The sequence below is a fragment of the Phyllostomus hastatus genome, unplaced genomic scaffold (assembly GCF_019186645.2).
Source record: "Phyllostomus hastatus isolate PE091 unplaced genomic scaffold, TTU_PhHast_1.1 phas_contig_86, whole genome shotgun sequence".
NCBI classification, from domain to species: domain Eukaryota; kingdom Metazoa; phylum Chordata; class Mammalia; order Chiroptera; family Phyllostomidae; genus Phyllostomus; species Phyllostomus hastatus.
This window is the reverse complement of record NW_025333977.1, coordinates 34,305,459-34,326,026: the sequence shown is the minus strand read 5'-3', so window position 1 is coordinate 34,326,026 and position 20,568 is coordinate 34,305,459. Positions and strand designations below refer to the sequence as shown.

At 46.7% G+C, this 20,568-nt stretch overlaps 1 protein-coding gene across 7 annotated transcripts in view; it reads left to right on the top strand.

Annotated features, from left to right (window-relative positions):
* Positions 1 to 20,568, top strand: part of DGKG (diacylglycerol kinase gamma) — a 191,480-nt gene that overhangs the window by 114,898 nt on the left and 56,014 nt on the right. For all 7 annotated transcript variants that reach the window (XR_006787179.1, XR_006787181.1, XR_006787180.1 and 4 more), the window contains one exon: positions 12,829 to 12,919. Coding sequence is in view for 1 of the 7 variants with exons in the window: in XM_045851421.1 (XP_045707377.1) it covers positions 12,829 to 12,919 (91 nt within the window). In the remaining 6 variants the exon portion in view is untranslated. The remainder of the gene's footprint in view (positions 1 to 12,828; positions 12,920 to 20,568) is intronic.

Here is a 20,568-nt window from a genome sequence, read left to right as displayed (position 1 = left end):
CACATGTACTTGACTGCAGAATCCACCTACTCCAGAGCATCTGGTGAGACCTCTATTTTGCTGAATTCACACTGGTGAAACCCCTGCGTCAGAGATGAAAAGGCATGCACATAAACGTGTAACCATACACCGTCTCCCTCCTGCCTGTGGGTGTGAGAATAAGTAACATGACCAGAGATTCCTGGCTCATATCTGTGACTCTGGTGTCTTAGGAAACTGAGGGGCGTGGGATGGAGGCGATGCTTTAGCTTCTTCCTCAGCCACGAGTGGTACTTTTAGAAGAAATAGGCATGCCGTGGGGGGACAGAGAGCTGCCCTGTAGCTGATCTGAGAAGGACTATTCTTCTGGCCCATGGATTTCAATGCTGGAATGACAGGCCCCTGGCAAGCTTGTCACAAAAACCAAGAGGGATATTTGTGGTCAGAGGCCTGAGGACCAAATGGAAGAGCTTTAAAATGAGATTTAAGGGGGATAAAGTAGAATGTTCAGATGAAACTCTAAAATCACAGCCCACAGAGGGACAGCAGGTGTGAGCTAGAAATAAGAGACCCAGCAGAAGAGGTGCCAAGCCGTTCTTCTGAGGAACTGTAGAGAGGAGCAGGGGGTCATGGCCACAGCGGGGACACGTTTGCCCACTGCACAGAGAAGGAGCAAAGGGAAAGGGTTGCGTTCATCAGGGGAGACACGCATGATAGCAGAGAGAGGGTGGGGTTGAGCGCACAGCAGAATGTCACACCAGGGTGGGGGGAGGGGCAGGGACGGTGACAAGTGCACATGATCGTAGTCACTGAAATGGGTGTTAGGAGTATATACACAAGTATAAGAAGTCACAAATGTCAGAGCAGAAGCAAAGCCCAGAGCATATGGATGAGATTTTTCAAAAGGGTGAAACATGAAAGGATTTTGCTGGCAGTGTATACACTACAGTCTTCCCAGGCAGAGAGCCTCCGGCTGAGCTTTCCCATTTAAGAATTTTTTAACTGGCATAGGAAGGAGATGAAATAGGGGTGGCAAGAGGGTATTTACACAGGCACTTGCCCATCTAATGAATTGTTGACTTGCCTTGCTAATGATTTCATGACTGAAAAGGTAGAGGAAGCAAGGAGGGAACTACTTACTCTGTATTTAATTCTGACCAGGAGGCATTCACCTGGTTGATGGTGTGGGAGGCACAGGAAACTCAGGAGAAAGTAACCAGATCATCTTGTAGTTCTGCCATAGCAGAAGGAGAAATCTGATGCGCCCTTACATTATGTTCTTTACTCCCCTTCCTACCTCTGCTCCTTCTCACTTTCCTCTGACACATCCTGGCCCATCCTAAGAAGAACTCCAGCCCAGAATTCAGGGTGGCCACCAGGGATTTTAAGGCGGAAGAGTTGCCCAGTTCCCCACCCCCCCACCCCACCCCTCCCCCAGGGAACTGAGGAAAGCAAAGATTCTCCAATCCAAATTCAGCAGGAAAGATACGCCACTTGTATTTCAAGCTGGAACTCAGAAGCCATAGGACACAAAGCCAGTTTTACACACAGCAGTGGAGTTCTATTGCACCATTATCTGAATGTACACCCTGTGACCCATGTCATTCTCAGTTAATATTCCTAACAACCCCTGCAAGTCAGGTAATGCTATCCCAATTCAAAGAAGAAGAAACTGAAGAATAGAGACTAAATGACTTGCTGAAAGCCACAGAATAAGTGCGTGACTGACTTGTGGCTTCAACCCAAGCCTTTACGGCTTCTAACTAGAGCTTCTTCAGTTCCACCAAGCTGTCTCCAAAACCAGACACTGGATATGAGATGGGTTAATTGGCTTTTGTAGGTTAGCCTAGGAACCCAATGTCAACATAACGTTGTTTCTATGGGGAAATGTGCTCAGAGTGACAAACAAGTGGCTTAACCAAGGAACTTTTGTAACCCGACCTGTCATATCTCGGACTCTGCCTCACACTCAGAAAGGCCGGTTGTGGGAGGAAGCAAGGTGAGGGAGGCTCAGTCAGCCTGTATCTCCTCCTCAGACACCATGACACCATTCCAATCTAGCTTTGCATTTGCCAAGAGGCAACAATGTCAAACCCATCTACAAAATGACCACCGTAGTACCTACCACAGAAGGGAGACATGAGGAGCCCATGGCAGGAGCCTTGGGTTAGTAAAGCCACTAGTGCAGTTTCAGCACATACAGAATGCTGGATAAGTGATTCAAAGCAGCGGGGGCGGGGGGGGGGGGGGCTGGGGGCAGAAGGGAGCAGAGAGAAAGGGCAAAGCTTAGCTGTTTCTTTCGGGGCCCACCTGGGAATTGTGGTAAAGTGAGGGTATAGACCTGCTTCTGGGGTTTGCCCCTGCTTGCCTGGGCAGTTCCTAGTTTCTGGTCTTATTTGGCCAGGACCCAGGAAGTGGCCTTCATCAGCAGGAGCTCAGTTCCAGCCAGGTGGCCTGCCCTCGTCCAGGGCTTACGTTCTAAGCAGCTGTCCTCGCCCACCTGGGCTGTAACTGTGCCTGCCTTCCTGGGCTGGGGGGTGTGTGAAAGCTGGAAAGGCACGGTTCAGAGTCACAGAGCTATAGAACAGCTGAGCAGTCACTAGAGAACCTGAGAGACACACATCTGCCTCTGCCCTTTTCCCTCGGGAGCAGGGTTTCGGTTTGTCCCTGTGTTTGACTTTGTTCTCTGAGAACTGAGAGCAAGCTCATTCAGAGGCCTCAAGCCTCAGCCAAATCGGCCTGAAGGGGATTTTCGTTCCATGAATAAAACTTCAAAGGAAGAAAGGATTGCTAAAAGCCACCAAATGCTGAGATTTTTTTTCTTTTTTGGGGTGGGGGAAGGGAGCTATTTTCTCCTGGCAAGGACAGATACTAACTGGAAAAACACTCTAGAGATTCAGGCCCTCAGGAGAGGAAAACCCTAGCTGCCTCACCAGCTGTCTCTCCTGAGGGTCACCCCAAAGTGGCAGGACCATGTGGCAGCACTCACATCACTGCGGCCGTTCTCCAGTGGGGCTCCAGAGAGACCACGGTCTCAGAGAGGCAAGGTCTGTGAGCGTGTGTGGTAACAGTGGAGGGACAGTCTCAGAGAAGCCCCGTTTGGCCGGCATGTGTGCCGACACGCACACATGTGTGTCTCCGTGTTATGGGAGGATCTGACTGCAGACTGTGGCAGGCTTCGTGTTGCAGTCCTGCCCTTAGGAGGAGATATTGCCAGGTGCCAGGCAGAATTCGGGAGTGCCTACCAATGGTGAATATGTCTGTAGTCCACGAAAACAAACACAAACTGTCTTGTGCGGAAGAGAAGGGCCACTGTTCAGAGAAAATAGATTCCCTGGGACCCAGACTTATCATTGAAGGTATAGAGAGGCTGCTCTGGCCAGTGGGTTTGGCCCTTTGTTACTTTGGGGCAAGAGTGGAGACCAGAGACCAGTAGGGAGGCCCAGAACTACTCTTTGGCAAAGAGTGCCAAGGGGTCCTGAGCAGCCAGAGCCACACATCCTAGAGCTGGGATCTGGGGGGGCATGGCTATGTCTGGAGTAGTAGTTGTGAGCCAAGCCAGCCCACAGGCAAGAATGAGAATTGCCCAGCTTTGCAGTCACTAGCTTTTGTGGCTCTGGCTGACTTTTCCATTTCTCTCAGATGCCTCTGGGGCTTAGCAACAGGAGCTGGGGTTTGAATTCCAGCCAGTGCATCATCAAGGACTGGCCTCAGTTTGCTAATCTGTACAATGAGAAGGCTGTTATGCCTTAGAAGAGATCCCCCATCCAGAGCTGGTATGGAGCAGCCGTTCTGCAAGCCTTGCATCCTTGTTCTATCAAAGAGTGCACTGTTTTTATTCATTCCTCCACCTTGGGAGCCATACTGATTAAGATTTCTGTCAGCCATAAAGCTGTTCTAGGTAATAATTCATTTTCCCATTTTTATTATTCAATAACATCCACTTACCATTCAATCAGTGCCTCTGGTTACTAAGAGGTAATTGATTTAATTCCATTCCACATCAAAATAATAATAATAATAATAATAACCCACTAGCTAGCCTATGCAGTCTTTACTATGAGTAAATGCACAAATACTACAAAATGTTGACAGAAACTCCTGGACTCCTTTCACACTTTGGAAGAGTCCTTGGGACCTGTGATCTCTTGCCTGGGAATCCCTAGACCCCACAGGTCCTTTAAGGGCAAATGATCTGTCGTCTGGATTTCACAGGTAATTTTTCACACATGAAAATGACTTAAATATCTTCATAGATTAGTAAGAGGATTCCATATTTATACTATAAAATATTGCCAATGCTTGGCAGCTTTCTCCCTCTTTTCTGTTTCTTCTTGTTTTCTTTAGCCCCTTCCTGAGCTCTCCCATCTTTTTTGTTCCCTGTGTTTCTGCCCACCCACTTCTGATCTCCACCCCTCCATTCACCACCCTGGATTTTCCTGAGTGCCATGACACCAGACTTGTCCCCAGCATGAAAAAAGAGCCAGGGAATACCTTGCTCCATGAAGCTGAAATACACTGAGCCAAGACAAATCTGCTGGCAGGAACAGCGGGCACAAGAGTCATGCTCAGAGAACAAAAACAGCTATTTATAAAGCCTCCTTCCTGACTGACGGAGGCTCACTTTCCCTTGTACCAAAGGGCCACTGCCCCTCTTAGAAAAGATTCTTCCATCCACAGCTCTGTGCCTGAGGGTCACCAAGTGCCCATTCCAATGAGCAGTGAGAACAGGGGGACGGCATGCAGGGTGGATTAGATGTGGTGACAGGCTTTCTGATGGGCCAGGGCAGCTGGCTGTGCAGGAGACACAGATGGCCTCTGCAGCACCTGTGAGGTGACGGCCACGGGCCCCTTTCAGGACTTGACATCCCAGCCTTAGAACCAAGCCCACCTGCTTTCCCCCGCCCCCCACCTTTTTTAAACCTTTGATCTAAACTTTGGTGAACACCATTATTAAACTACCAAAGGCACCTGAGATTCAAAAAATGTAAAATGTTCACAGATAAAGCATTCTTGATATTATCACTAACAGTCATCATTCGGTTGTGATTCAACTTAGGCTGTGTTTGCCCTTTGTGTTGCTCTCATAGCTGCTTGGTTTTGCTAGATGATTATTCACCTTAATAACCTGACACTAGTCCATTATCTTCACTAGTAGTAGCAATAACACAACCAATAGCCCAGAAAAGAAAACCCTCTAGAGCAATAAGTGAGATCGTTTGTTTTGTTTTTTAATTAAGATGAACCTTATGAAAATTTATAATTAATGTATGCTAGGCATAGTTTTCCCCAGATGGGTAGTTTGGGGCCAAACCATGTTCTTTTGAAAAGTTGAATGACTTGCCAACTCTAATAATCAGGAGATTTTACATAAAAACACATATTTCTTTCTCTTTTAAAAATGGCAGCTGTGGAGATAGTTAGGCATCACATACCCCTTCATGGGGACCGTTGAGGAACACGTGGGCCCTCCCCCCATCCTGTATTGCGTTATCTCAAGTTATTTGGGGAGCTTGGAGAAACCCTAGAAATCAGTTGTTCAGAGCCAGCCTGACACAGGAGGCCTAACTGAATCACAACCCACTCAAGGAACCTGCTTATCAAAGTCCAAACCTCAAAGAAGCACACCTCCACTTCAAGGGCTCCTATTTCTAGAAATAGCTGTAGTGTCCTCTTTGTACCCTTCTAAGCCCAAAGAAATGTTTTCATGTTTTGATGACTTCAAAAGTCTGTTGCCCTTAAAACTCCTTAGATTATCAGAAAAGGGCCATCAGAAGCTCATTGCCTTTGCTGGTAAAAATGCCCAGCAGCCAGCTTGGTTTCACTCCTGGCCGTCCTTGAAAACGGGACTGCTATTCACAGGCTGTCAGCAGGGCGGCTGAAGCCAGCCCCAAACTGCTAACAAATATAAAAGAATGTTTTTAATTAATCCCTCGTCTGTCAAATGAACAGATCGACTAACTAGTGTGCAATCAATGTGGTTTTCTTATAAAGCAAGGGGAAATTAAAGAAACCCCGAAACAGAGTCAACCCACAGTGTCGCCACTGCTGTTTCCCACTGCTCCATGTGACTGACAGTCCCTCAGAGCACAGATGAGGGTCTTCTGCCTCAAGGATGGGTTGACCTGGAGAGTTTAGAGCCTGACAGTGAACCTGGGAGTTTTGGAAACCTGGAAACCAGCCTCAGGACAACTGGTTAAGGATTAGTCATCTCTAGCTCAAAGGTGATTATGAGAAGGGAAGAAATGCTGGGCCAAAAAAAGCTCACGAAGAGAGATGCAGAAAAAACACTCCAGAAGTCTTTAAAACACTGTTAGTTTATTTTCTTCAAAAAATATTGGCTGCCTGGGATAGACCCCCACACTCCTCCTGCCTCCAGCACACTCCTCCTGCCTCCACCCCAGCAGCCGCTGGGGAATGTCTCCAGTAACTGTGTCTCCTAGCAACAAGAGAGGACAGTTAGTGAGCACTCACCATGCATTAAACACCTGCTCTGTGCTGTGCATTGGCCACATGAGCTTCACAACTTTGGGGGGCAGAGAATAATGTTCCCATTTTACAGAAGAAGAAATGAAGGTTCAAAGCACTTAAAGAGCTTGACTAGTCAGAAAGTGGCAGAGCTAGTCTCTCTAGACCCCTAGCCTCTCAGGTTCTCAATGCCGTGTTTCTTGGACAACTGAAGATGAACCAGGCAAAAGCTGATGCTACGTGCAGCAGCAGACCTCCAATGTGGGCTAAGAGGAGAGTGGCTGGGAGACATCTTCAAAAGAGAAGAAGGAACACCGGCACCCAGGCCCCTGTTAGCAGGGAGGTGGGGCGGAGGAGGAAGGGGGAGGCTGTGTTCCCCAGCCCCCTCAAATTGTGAGATATCACATGTCTATACTGTTTTACCAAAGGCTTTGGAAAGGTGCTGGTGCTGGAGCTGGTAAAGAAAAAAAGAAGAAAGGGAAGATGAGGCAAAGGGGAATTCACTTCAATCTGTGAATTTCCTTATTTTCAGCAACAGTACTCATAAGGTTTTTCGGAGAATGGAAAGAGATAGTATATGTAAGATGTTTAGCAGAGTGAGAAACCAAAAAGCCAGAGTCTCCCTGACAAGAGGCTTTCTGTACTTGCAGATCAACAAAGAACCTGTCAGCACTCCCCGCTGTACAGATCTGCTCTGACAGTGTAGACAGAGCAGTGCAGAAGAATCCACATTACTGCTCCCTGGTGTCCTGGTATGCAATGACAGCAGGCTGCGAGTGTGGTTTCCTTCCTCCTAATCTCCCAGCAGCTGGGAGAGGGCAGCCCGTAACCCACAGGGAACCTACCTCAGATAAGCCTGCCAGTGAACTCCTTGGCAACAACACCCCAACATACACAAAGAAATGCTGTGTCTTATCTTCTCTTATATCATTTGGCCTAAAGCCGACCTCCACTCCAGGCCCCACCGTGAGTGGCTGTCCTCAGTCTTGCCGGGCTTTGGGAACCACCGTACCTGATCAGCCTTCATCCCCACAGGAGTCTCTTTTCTTCTCTGTCCTTACCCCATGACCCTTGCCTTTGTATTTTCAATGATTCTGGTGGCTATAACAGGCAACCAAATAATTCCCCTTTCTATCATTTTAGATAAAAACTAGTAGCTATTTTTCTCAGTAACCAGGTAAATGATCTTCATTAGGAAGACAGTACTTTGATTATTGACAAGGCATCAGTAACATTCAATCGATGAACTTTTAATGTGTATAGGGGACATGGACCTTCTATAGACAAAGACCTGTTATAAATGATTTTACATGTCTCATTTAATATTTTTAACACTGTTAAGTATTAGCCCATTTTATGGCTAAAGAGGCTCGGAAAAGTGAAAGCTTTGCTCAAAGTTACACAACCTATAAAAGGCAGAGTCAGAATGTGAACCCAGGAAGCCTTGATTCCATTCTGGGGTCTTCACTTTAAGCCACACTGCCCTCTGTTATAATGACCGGCTGAACATGGCCTATGTTGAACCTGCAGTGGGAGGTGCCTGAAGAGCCGCTTAGGATTGTCACCTAGGTTTCTCTGTTCCACTCTGTGATTGAGCTAGTTCAAGGGCACACTGCCTCTGCCCCATTTCTGAGAGAAGAAAGGTACAGGGTGTCCTAGGAGCATGTGTTTTTGCCCGGGGTCAATTCTGATCTCCCTGACTCCCTCACACTGTATAAATTCAAGACCAAGAGGATTATCCTATTCAAGACATAGGATTTGTTCCTGTGACAAATGTGATCCAAACTCCTCCAGAACTCTGCTGGCCCCTGGAAACTGGGAGGGCCTGGCGCTCTTCATTCATTAGACAGCATTTCCCAGGATGTGATGCCACCGCTAACACCCCAGTCCCCGAATGCATCCATTTAACAACCTGGTGAAGGAGAACCGCCGCAGTCTCATAAGTGTAATAGGAGCACACACCACCGCCCACACAACATGCAAACACATGCTAAGACAGGGCTGCAGGGTAGCAAAGCACAGCTCTCAGGTCAGACAGTCTGGGTTGGGTGACCCCTCTGCACATACTTGCTTTGCTACCTTAGGCAAGGTCTCAGTTTCCTTATTTGTAGCAGTAGTACCTGCTACATAGCATTCCTCTGAGAAGTGAAAGAGATAGTATATGTAAAATGTCTAGCAGAGTGCAAAAATACAAGGGGCCATAAGAATAGAGTGAATTCTCTTCTAATTTAAACTTGCCCAAGCTAAAATAGGAGAAATAAAAACTCTGAGATTTTGAACACCTAGTCTCCTATATGTGAAGCTATTAAAAGTATATAAGCTGTGAGGACAGAGGCCCTACTTCTCTTACTGATCACTTATCTCCAGGTCCTACACAGTGCCTGGCTCATACTAGGGCTGAATAGGTGTTTTATGGATAGATGGATGGGTGAATGAATGGATGAATGAATGGGCCAAAAACTGCAAGTGCTTCCTTTTGATTACAGAAAGGGCTGCCACTGGGGCATTTATCTCTCGTGCCCCTCTCTCAGTAAGTGGCTCCTCCCATCCATCATGCTATGCAGACAAAAACTTGGGCGTGCCACTTGGACTGCTCTTTCCGACTCACTCCTTACACCCAACCAGTGCTGTGAATTCCACCTCCTACATTTTAGCTTGCGAATATATTTTCTTCTCCCAAACTCTATTGTCACTGCCTTTCTTCAGGCCCTTCCCAATTCTCTCCTGGATTCCTATACCACCTCCAAACGATTCTCCAGGCCTCCAGTCTGTACTCACCCCTTCCGGTACACCCTCCACACTTGGGGCAGAGGGATCTTTAATAAGCGCAGATCTGATCAGGTCACTATTGTCACTACTCCCACCACCACCCCCACTTAAGGATGATCCATGACATACTACAGACTTTAAGATAAAGCCCAAACACTGAAGCATGGCATCCCCAACTTTTATCATCTTTCTCCCGTCTGCCTCTCCAGCCCTCCCTGACCAGTCCTCCTGCATCCCACCTTGAGCTCCAGGTCCCCTCCAGCAGGTTTATGCTCGCTCTTGCCCTGTGCCATTGCCTCGGCTTCTTCCTCTGCTTAGATGCTCTTTCGTCACCTTCTCTGCTCCCTTCCACATCCTTCAGAACTCAACCCTAGCATTGCCTGCCTAGGATCCTTTCCCTAACTGTCCCTGGCTGCACCAAGAATTGAATGTCACCTCCTCCAAGCTACCCACAGTGCTTAGTGCTTAGCTCACAGCACTGCGGTCTGTCTCCTTGTTTGTCCTCCTCTGGTGCCTGGCACGTGGAGTGCCACGTTTTATTCTTCACTGTACCTAGCACACTCCCATCTAGTTCTGGCACAATGAATGTTTCTTGAATTAATACTTTTTTCTCACACCAAACGAGTGCTTTCTCAGAAGCATAGTCTCCATCAACACCTTTGGACAATCACGTGATCAGTCAAGATCATTAACCAGGGAATTGGGTGTGATCTATGACTCTGGAAAAATCTATCAGATTAGACATGTGGTGAACATATGTTTTCAATGAAAAGTCAAGACATGTGATCTGACAAATATGATCACATATTTTTCTGTTCCCCCAAAAATTTAGTGTATCATGTATGCACTGTCATTTTTGCCTGACTGTGTTATCCAAATATGCCAACTCAAGACATTAAAATAATAGCTAATAAGTAGTGAACATTCTTGTTGAGCTTACTATGCAGCAAGCATCATGTGAAGTGCTTTCTAATCATCTCATCTACTCTCAACTACACTTTGAAGCAGATCTTTTTACTATCTCCATTACAGATGAGGAAACTGAGGCCTCAAAATCTGTCAAAGGTTACACAGCCACGGTGGACACCTAAGCAGCAATGGACAAGTAGTCTGTCTGATCCTTTTAGTCATTCTTCAATACTGACCTGACCATGACCTCTTAACCTCATTTAGATCATCAAAAGAGTCACTTTTGGACGAAATAGCTTGTGGCTTCCGAAAATTTTTATTAAAACTCTAAATCTCCTGGCAATAACTTTCAAAAGTCATGATTCAGACCTGGAGTGATATTTGGAAATGGCATCACAAAAAAAAGAAAGAAAATGGCATCACAAAGCAGGTCTCCTGGCTACAGAGATGCTCTTGCTGCTGGAGAGGAATGCTCAACCTTGACATTTATGACAATCTGTGTTTTTCCTGTTATTGGGTCTTTTGCCATCACTGTCTATTGAAAGGCACTGACCCTCATTCTAGCCTCCCTGAGAAATTCTCTCTTTCAGCTTTAATCGGTCTGTCCTCTTCCTTAGTTGTCAGTTCATTGGGATCTACAGCAATGTTTCTCAAAGTCCTGACAACCGACCACCTGCATAATGATCACCTGGGCACTCATAAAAATGCATATTCCTGGGCCCCCTCCTACAAGTATCACATAGAAATTCTGCAGATGGGAGCCCAGGAAGCAGCATTCTATTCACATCCCTCAGCTAAGTCTTATAATACTAATGTTTCCGAACCACAAATGTAGTCTCTAGATGCTCCCAAGTCTCTAGATGATCCAAGAAGTATGGTTCCTGGATCAGCATCAGCAGCTTGTTAGAAAACAAGGTCTCCTTGGGCCCCAATCCTGAACTGCTGAATCACAACTTGCCTTGTGTTTACATTACAGTGCATGCAGAGAGACTGTGACCTAGAATAATGTTTTCCAACATTTTTTCACATCACATCATGCACAGAAAGCAAAAGCACTGGGGGTGGCGAAGGGTGCATACAGATGAGAAAGCCTGCTGTGAAACAGCCTGCTCCAGGCCCTTGCCTGGCCACCCTGAAGGTGCATACCTGGGACACAGCACGATAGGCATAACTCCCCAAATCTTGCTTATTCTTATTTCCTTCATGATTTATCATTTCTTTTTGTGCAAGCTAAGAGTCAGAAAGGCTACTTCCCAATCAACTAGGACTTAGAAATCTTCAAGCAATGGAAAAACATAGTCTTATCTTCGAGTTCTGGGTGGACCTTTCGAGAAATGCAGACAGAAAAGTTGTGTCTGCTATTCTGGCAAGTCATCTGCTATGGCCTAAGGCAAACTAGGAAGAAATAAGAGCCTTCTTCCTTCTGGAGAATCTCTTAGTTCACAGATCTGAGCACAGAGGATCAGCAACACACAAGGTAGCTTCCTCTCTACTGAAGAATGTGCCAAGAAGAATGTGATTTTGTTTAATCCTTCCTTAGCAAAACCTGCCAGCTCATAAACCGGACAGGTGTCCCTTCTCATAGCCAGCCCCTGATAGTGGGACAACAGTTGGGATGGAAGGAATGGAATACCTTCAGAAACACTTCCTGGTGAGACCATCTGATCAAAACAACCAAGTGTCAGTACACACCATCTGACTTTGCAAAGCCCCCAGCTACATGGGAACCCCATTGTTTTTCCCCACTAAGGAAAATGTTGAAAAACTGAGAGCTCAAAAAATGATGAGCTCTAACTTTGAAGCAAATATGACAAGGTCTACCTAAATGAAACATGGTTATAGCCAAATACAATTGAGGAAGAAGTGAGGGAAACAACTGCTACAAAACAACTTATTTTTTGCCCTGGCTGGTGTAGCTCAGTGGATTGAGCTCCGGCTGCGAACCAAAGCATCACAGGTTCAATTCCCAGTCAGGGCACATGCCTAGGCCACCTGAGAGGCGACCACACATTAATGTTTCTCTCTCTCTCTCTTTCTCCCTCCCTCCCCCTCTCTAGAAATAAATAAATAAATCTTTAAAAAAACTTCTTTTTCTTTTTCTTCTCTTTCCACCTTGCCTGCAATCCTGTGCCTAATTCTCTCCACTCTGCTTCTCCCAATGAGACCATACACAAAGTAGCACCCGTTTGGCTGGTTTATTGTGGGGCTGTCTCTCCACTGCCCCAAGACTGTACATCCCTCCAGTCTCAAAAGGCTGTATGAGCTTCCCTTTGTACCCCAACTATTCCCAAGAGAAGGGTCTGCCTGAAGTTTTTCTGCATTCATGGTAGAAAGGACAGTGACCAGAGCATGCTGTCACTTGCCACCACTGGTAGATTTCCATGGAACTCTTCCCTTGATTCAGATACAGAGGCAAACAGGCCTGTCTCCTGCTCGGAACTTCCCCCAGGAAGTTCAGAGACCAGCTGGCAGTTCACCCAGAGTAGCCATGATGTCTAAGAAATGAATGAGTTTTTTCCTTTAAGCTCAGAGCAAGAACAGTTGGTAAAAAATTTCCACCCTTGCTCATCTGATTAACAAGTGCCGAAAACAGAAGTTTGGGGAACGTGGAGGGCCGAGGCCTCCCAGCCCCGATAACATAGCTGTTTTACATGACCATTTCAAGTACAGAATATTGAGCCATGTCTCTGCTTCATGGTCCAGGATGAAGAACAAGCTCTGGTACTTTGAATTTGGCACCTCAGAGACCTTTGCAGCCACCTGCAAGAAACTCCACGACCACATAGAGTTGGAGGTAAGTTCCAAGTGGGGAGAAAGGTTCCTGGACCTTGGTTCTGCTCCTGGACTGTCACATACACCCTCAGGACATGTCCCCTTGGGTCCTTAGTTGGTGATCCAGAGTGAAGTCCGTATGTTTACCTTCATCCTCCGCAGCCTCACTCAGAGGAGGTTCCGGTCACTGCACTGGCCTTTCTTGGCTGTCCAGGGAGTCCTTGGGGCTCTGGGGCCTAGTAGCCCAGAGGACTTTAAGGCCACAGTCCATTCCTGCCCTCAGCCATCTTCCAATCATGCCTTGCAATTCCCCCTTTGCAGGGCAGCAAAGACTTAGCTGCCGCCAGCCCACAGAGAGGAGCTGCTGCTGAAGTAAAGGCAGCGTCCCAAGCCTGGGAAAAATCTGGGACCTGGTGGTCATAAGGCAGCAGGGGTGAGAGAGAGTTAAGGTCAGAGATGACCAGACATCCCCCAGTGCACCCACGTGGGCTTTCATGGCTACTTCGAGGGGCCAGCTTATGAGGACCCAATGTTGGCTTTGCAGGTGTGCAACCTCTGTAGTCGCTCAGACGGGCCCTCCATTTCATGCTCTTCTGTCACCATCTTGAAATTCCCAATAATTTTTTAACAAAGGGGCCTGCGTTTTCATTTTGAACTGGGCCCTTCAAACTATGTAGCTGATCCTGTCGGTGCACTCGTGTCTTACTGATTCTTCCGGCGCTTGTAGCAGCCTGCCTGCCTCAGACAGTTTGCCTGCCGGCTCCCCTTCCGGGGTTGATAAGCTGCCCACTCCCACCTCACTTCTGCTGGATTGCTCTGGGAAAGTGCTCTCACTGCTCTGAGAAGGTCTTCTTGGTCTCCGGCCACCTAAAAGCCCAAACTTCTATGCATAATGGCTCAGTCTCTGTTCTGCAGGATCTCATGTCCATTGGTTCCCTTGCCTGTAGTTCTCAGCTGCTAACTCCACCTTCCCATGGGATTCTAGCCTATTGTCTAGCCCAAACCAGAGAGGATAGGCTCCTGTGGCCCATAGGCTTTGTCCCTAAGCCTCCATTAGCAGTCAAGTGGGGCCTGGGCATCCCTATAAGAAGCAACATTTGGCCTGAAGCAGTGTGGGAAAGCCCCACCACTCCCTGCCGGAAGGGAGTCTGCACTTACAGGGAGTGTTCACAAACAAAACACAAAGCCAGAGATTCCATGCTTGCATTTGACTCATCTGTCTGCCTCTCCCTGTTGGTTGCTGAGTTACCAACCCCAGGGTGGGAGGAGCCAATCCAGATAATCTCCTGAATTTTTAACCAGCTCAGTTATATGGCAGAGAGGCCTAGGGTCCCTGACTATGTCCCCCGTGGTACCACCTACATCTGGGAAAGGCCAAGGAGCCAGCCATCCTGTTGATCTGTAAATCCATTGTGTGGAAGCTGCAAGAAGAAGGAGAGTGCTGGGCTGGAGAGAGCGTGGCTGCCAGAGAGTGTGCATTTTTCTTGTTGGCACGACCCTCTACTGGGGTCTCTTTAAATATACCCTAAGTGAGGGTCAGCCCTGGCCTAGCCACTGCCAGCTGCAGGCGCACAGCGACTGCTTGTTCTCCCTGCAGCTGGCCTTGAAACTGTGCCCAGAATAGAGCAGCTCAGTCCTGCTGCCTCTGTGGCCTGCCCTCCCAAATCCTGAATCCTGCTCCCACCCCTGTGCCAGCCTTGCCCACAGTCTCCTCTGGGTCCAAGACACCAGGGCTCTTCCTCAAGTGCAGAGCAGACAGATCCTATGGTTGCTAGAGATGCTGGTGGCCTCTGGTGGGGGGAGGGTGGTGGTTTTTAGGGGAACTTCCTGTTTTCCTTATCTCCTCATAATGAGTCTTTTTAGTGTTTATTCATGAGGCTAAGGGGTGGGGTGTCATGTGACAGGCGGCTCCTGACAGTTGGCAAGATTAGGGCAGACACTAATTTTGCATTTAGAGAGCTGTGAACTGGACAGTCCTGTGCCTTGTGATCCAGAGCAGAGGGACAGAAGAGGGTGAGGCATGTGAGTGGCAGGTGTGAGGAGGCTGCAGAGCACCCCAGGTAGACGTGAGAGCATCAGGGGCCTCCAGAAGACCAGTGAAAGAAGCTATGTTAAGTGACCTTCTAAATGTGGCCACTGCACACAACAGCTCGGGCCTGGGAGGACCAGCACACCCATCAGTTCAAGGCCATCTTATCCTGAGAATAACCCCAGGCAGCTATTTATACTGCACATCACCATCTCAAAGCCCTACCGCAGCCTATGTTCCATAGTCACACAACAACCCTAGGTCAGGTATTATTATCCCCATTTCGTGGAAAAACAAGCGGAGGCACAGAGGTTTTGAAGGGCAAACAGAAGAGAGAGAAAAATAAAAACTTCACATGCCCTGACTGCTTCCCATTGTGTGTCCTCATTTGACACTGTAACCCAATGAGGAAAGTACTATCACATTTTTTAAATGAAGAAACTGAGCCTCAGATACATTAAGTAACTTGACTTGAGATTTCATTGCTTAAAAACTGGTAAGAGAGAAGGTCTCCTGGAATGAGTTTAGCTTAGAAGCCAAGAGACAGAGTTTCACCTAACAAGTGCTAGAAACTCAGTGAATTCTTCAGCACTGATGTGCTCTTTCTTCCTCCTTGACTGAATGTGGGACCGTTTGGTTCCCTCTCAGCTGAGGCAGCTGGGGAGGTCTGCTGACAAAGGCTTCCAGAACAGAAGACACAGTCCTCCTCCTCATTTGAGGAAGGAGTGGGTTCAGGCTGGACGGTGGGCGGGAGTCAGAGAGGAAAGCTGCCTCCACGTTTACACAAGGTTTTCCTATGTAGCATCTCATTGTGACCCACATCACAGAGTATGCAGGGCAGACATTGATGTCCTCACTTTACGGGTGAGGAAACTGAGGCTGAGAGTTTCAGCAACTTGAGAAAGGGCAAAAGGTAAAGGGTTCAGGGGACAGATAAGAAAATCTGTTTGCAGTGTGTGTGTGTGTGTGTGTGTGTGTGTGTGTGTGTGTGTTGCTGGTAAAAAGAAAAGAGCTGGGTGGTGAAACTTGGAGCTAAAATGAGGTTATGCAGGGAAAGTCTCCATTAAAAGCCTCTCACATGGAATTCAACCTGTTTCTCTGAGGCTAGCGGCTCATTGAGAAAGACTAGGGGACTTGGTCTCCCCTGAAGTTAAGCTCACAGCCCAGCTGACAGAACACATAAGAGGTAATAGAGTACTCACCTAATGAGTGCTAAGGAATGGGATTCAGGGATCCCAGGGTGCCGCCTGAGCCAGATCACTCTAGACAGGGGAGAAGATTCACACGCAGACACTAGGCCAAGGCTGGCCCTGTGAAAGGGGCCTCACCTAGATGTCCAAGACCTTGGGCCTTAGCCCTGTTCTGCAATTAGGTGAAGTAACTTGCTAAACTGTGTGTCTGGGCCTCAGTATTCTCATCTATAAGATGGGGTAAGGGGGGTTAGCCTACTTCCCAAGGCTATAATTCCAATTAAAGTTTTCAGAGTTTCGGGTTTGTTTGTTTTTTTAAGTAACTGGCAAAGGTGCTAAGTTACTTAGAATCTGCAAAGCAGCCCTGATGTCCAAATCACCTTTTCAGAGAAGGGGATAGAAGCTGAGAGAAGGCAAGATGCTCACCTGAAGCCCACAGCCTATGAGTGGTCAGGTCAGGCGTCAAATACAGATTTGACTGAACCAGGGAGTTCCAGGACTCTACTAGCACTTTAGTCCCAGCAGAGATTCTCCCCCCGCCCCCGCCCCGGTATAGGGCGCATCTGATCCACTTTTATTCATGCACTTTTATTTATGTTAACACAGATAACATTAAAAAGCAAGCATGAGATTTTTACATTTATCAAAAAGAAAGCATAAAAAAAAAACATTGCAAATGCTCACCCTAAATGCTCCCTTCACGGGAACACAGAGAAAGGCCTGTGAAAACCAGTGCTATTCCTGGGAAATGGGTGCTCGGTGAATTGTCCGCGACTCTAACGAAGAAGCCAGCAGGCGACATCCACGTGACTCTCCTCAGCCCCAGCCTAAGGCTGTCTCTCAGCCTCTGAGAGACTTCCCTTCCAAAGCTGCCCTTGACGTTCATTTTAATCTGATTTCACTTGAATAAACAGGAGGGGGGTGGGGTGAGGGAGGGACACAGTGAGTCACCTCCGCACCCCAGGCCCAGAATAGCCTTGCAAAAGTTTTTAGATGTGATCATAGTTAGGTGGAGCGAACGAGGCAGGCTGCGACTCGAGCACTTATTTTACATGCTGTGGAAATTTTTCATTCTACCAGCTAAAAATAAGAACTTCCAAAATTCCTTGATATTTCATCTCCTTTAAAACAACGTTCACAAGGGAAGGCGCGCCAGCTCCAGTAATGTGAACCTCTGCATGGGGAAAAGTGAGTCCAAATTTGGAAGTTGCTCAAAAATAATCTGTTATACCCAGTGCTTTTTGGAAATCTCTGCACATCAGTTCCCCCTTTTTCAATTGAGTTATTTTTAAAAAATACTACTTTAAAAAGTCTTGAGAACAGTATGTCAAATTCTCCCTTTTCCCTCTCACTTAGAATGGATATTTATCAATATTTTGTTTTATTCTCTTCAAGTATTTTTTAACCAAAAAAATATTACAGACAGAACGGAGTTCCCCCACCACCCCTTTGCACTCTGCAACTTGACCTTTTCACTCGCCATTACGTTCTTGAGATCCTTCCGCGCTGCTGTTGATGGAGCTAGCTCGTTCGGCTGCTCTGCAGTGAGTACCCCACCAGAACCGTGAGGGGCAGAAATGGGGCCTCGCAAGCACTACCATTGGGAACATAAGTGATAAACCTCTCTGTCTGGCAGTGGCAGTAAGTGCTGAACTGAGAATGATTTTATGGACCGTATGACCTAGCAGGTTCTTCAAACCTTGACCTACAGAATTTGCTACACCTGAGCTCACAAGAGGACAAGCACGGAGGTACAGTGTAGCATTTTTTTTATCACAACAAAATGGAACCAACCCAAATAATTGTGTCATTCTAACACTTTAAAAAGACAGTGTGAATGAAAGCCCTAAATGCCACTGAATTATAACTTTAAAGGGGTTAATGTTGTGTTATGCAAATTTCACCTAAATTTTTACAAGTTTAATTTTACAAAAGGGAGTACACTGGGTGTGGTGCTAAGGATAGTTAACCTATATCATGATGTGGGCCCTGTCTATGAGAATCATAAATTCTGAAACCAACATTTAGCACAGCCATGTGCACGTAAAGAAGCTTAATAAATAATGAATCTGATTACTTTCAGGTTGCGCAGGTAGTTTCAGTTACTCCATTCCAACCAAGTGTCATTGTTTCTCAAAAGAGAGAGGTCAAGGACTTTACAGGTGAAGTAGCTTGACCAAGTTCACCCAGCCAGTAAGTGGCAGAAGAGAGCCCATGGCTCTCCAGCTCCAAATGGAGGCATTCTCTCATTCTGCCTTGGTGTCCACGTGCAATATTGGACACTTTTCAGTTCTAAGAGAAGAAATCTTCAAGCACCTTGGCCTCTTCTGGCATCATTGAAACCTTCTCAGCTTAGGCAAGTCGGGCCTTTCAGAGCGTGGAATAACGAAGATGGGAACTAGCCAGGTGCTCAGCCCATCAGCCCAGCCACAGCAATCCCCAGGGAGATGACATGAAAGCATGTTCATGGGGAAAAGAAAGCTGAGAAGAGATTAGAAGGGATTTTGAGTTTATGGAAAATCAAAGGTGGCAACCTGATTGTACATCAAACCCTAGAGTCAAAAGGAAGGCAGGAAGGGGCCTTGGAGAGAGATCCTGCTTCTGGTCTATTCCCTTCCTCAGTCAAGGCCACTGACTCCATCATTCCCGCCTCCTCGTTGCTGTGAGACCACCCGAGGCAGCTCTTGCCACTTCAGATTTCTTCTTCTTGCTTATCCTACAGTTCTCTCCGCTCGTGATGCCCTCACCCCAGTTTCTTCCTGCTCCGTTCGACTATGCTCACTACAGTCTTTTCCTGGTTATAAAAGTAATCAAATTCGTGGTAGAACATTTTAAACTATAGAAGGGCAAAGGAGAAGGAACCCACAATCTCACCACCGTTACAGTGTTGGCCTTGTTTCACTCTGTAGTAGTATTAGCCCTTGTTTCTCTAAAAGCAGTTCTCTGGAGGACCTCTAGGACTTCCATTTCTTAAATCCTTATCCATTTTTAAACACAGCTTCATCCACCCTATCTCTCCACCTCTTTAGCCATGAACTAACTACAAGTTTCCTTCACTGATCCTTAAAGTCCTTCAGCTTACTAAGAAGCAATTGTTTCTGCCAGTCTTCTCTTATAAAATTCTACTGTCAGCTTGCAGTTTCTGACACATAACTTCTCCTTTTTCTCAAACAACGCTCCTTTTTATTTCCTTCAAATGTGTACCCCGTATTTCACTTCAAGCCTCCATTCATACATATGCTCTTATTTTCCTGTTCTTTTTCATTTCCTTTGTTCTTCATGAATTGCTTTGATTTCCTTTGTCTTCAGACTCCTGGCTATCCATATTTTGTGTCTTCCAAGGACTTTGGAATAACTTTTAAGGATGAATTCTCACGCTCACATTTCACAAAGTAGTAGGGAGATAGGCAGCCCAGTGGTTAGACAAGGCCCAAGGAGGTCTCATAAGACCAAGGTCGGGGTCACATTACTTAGCATGCTGGATTAGGCATCCCCTTAAAAGTTTCCTGGAAGATCTCCAGGCTGACCCCGGCCTCAGCAAGCTTAACATTTCTACTGCCAGGGTCCCTTAGTAGAAGAAAACTTTCCCCAGGCAAATGCATCTTCTAAGTAGTAATGAACTGTGAGGCCCTGTCAGTGGCAAATATATTCTTTCTCTTAGACTTTTTAGAATAGTGAAAATAATTCATGATCTTTGTTTCCACACTCAGGAGATTCAGTGATCTCAGGGAAGAAAACTATTTCAACCCATCTCCACTTCTACAACTGAGTTATGAAACAGACAGAGAATATTATATATAATATGTCTTATTGGCTATAGTAGATAGGTCTTTGTTTCTCTGCATTGGTCAGTGAAGTAATAAACTTGCTGATCCTAGTCTTTTACAGAAGAGGTATTAAGAAGGCAGAAGAATTGACTGTTCTAGGAACGGCACAAAACCTAACAAAGTAGCAGATGGATGCCACTGTGTGCATGTACGTGCTATATCTCAAGTCCGTAGGGTCATCACATTGATAACAGCAGCAGCCCCTACAGAGCACTTACCTGGTGACTGGTTCTGTCCTGGCACTTGCATACATCACCTTATTTAATCTTTGTAACCATGCTGCATGCTGTCTATCATTCCCATTATTTACACAAGGAAACTGAGTTTCTGGAAGATAAGTACTGCAAGTTCAGACGAGTTTCAAGCCCAGGGCCCCCATGGTGCCCCAGCACTCCCGGTGGGAAGTGGTCTCTGCGCCGCACTGCCGTTGTCTACCTGATTAGTGCACGTGTCTGTTGAGTGGTAGTGGGGTTCCCTTGGGGACTTAGCATACCTATTAGGCAGTCTGCCGTCTGCAGCGAGGACTCCATCTTATTCGTTCAGTATCCCCAGGCCTCGCACAATGCCTGAAGTGAAGTAATTGCTCTGTATTGATTGTAAAATTGAATCAAAGTGTGAAAAATCT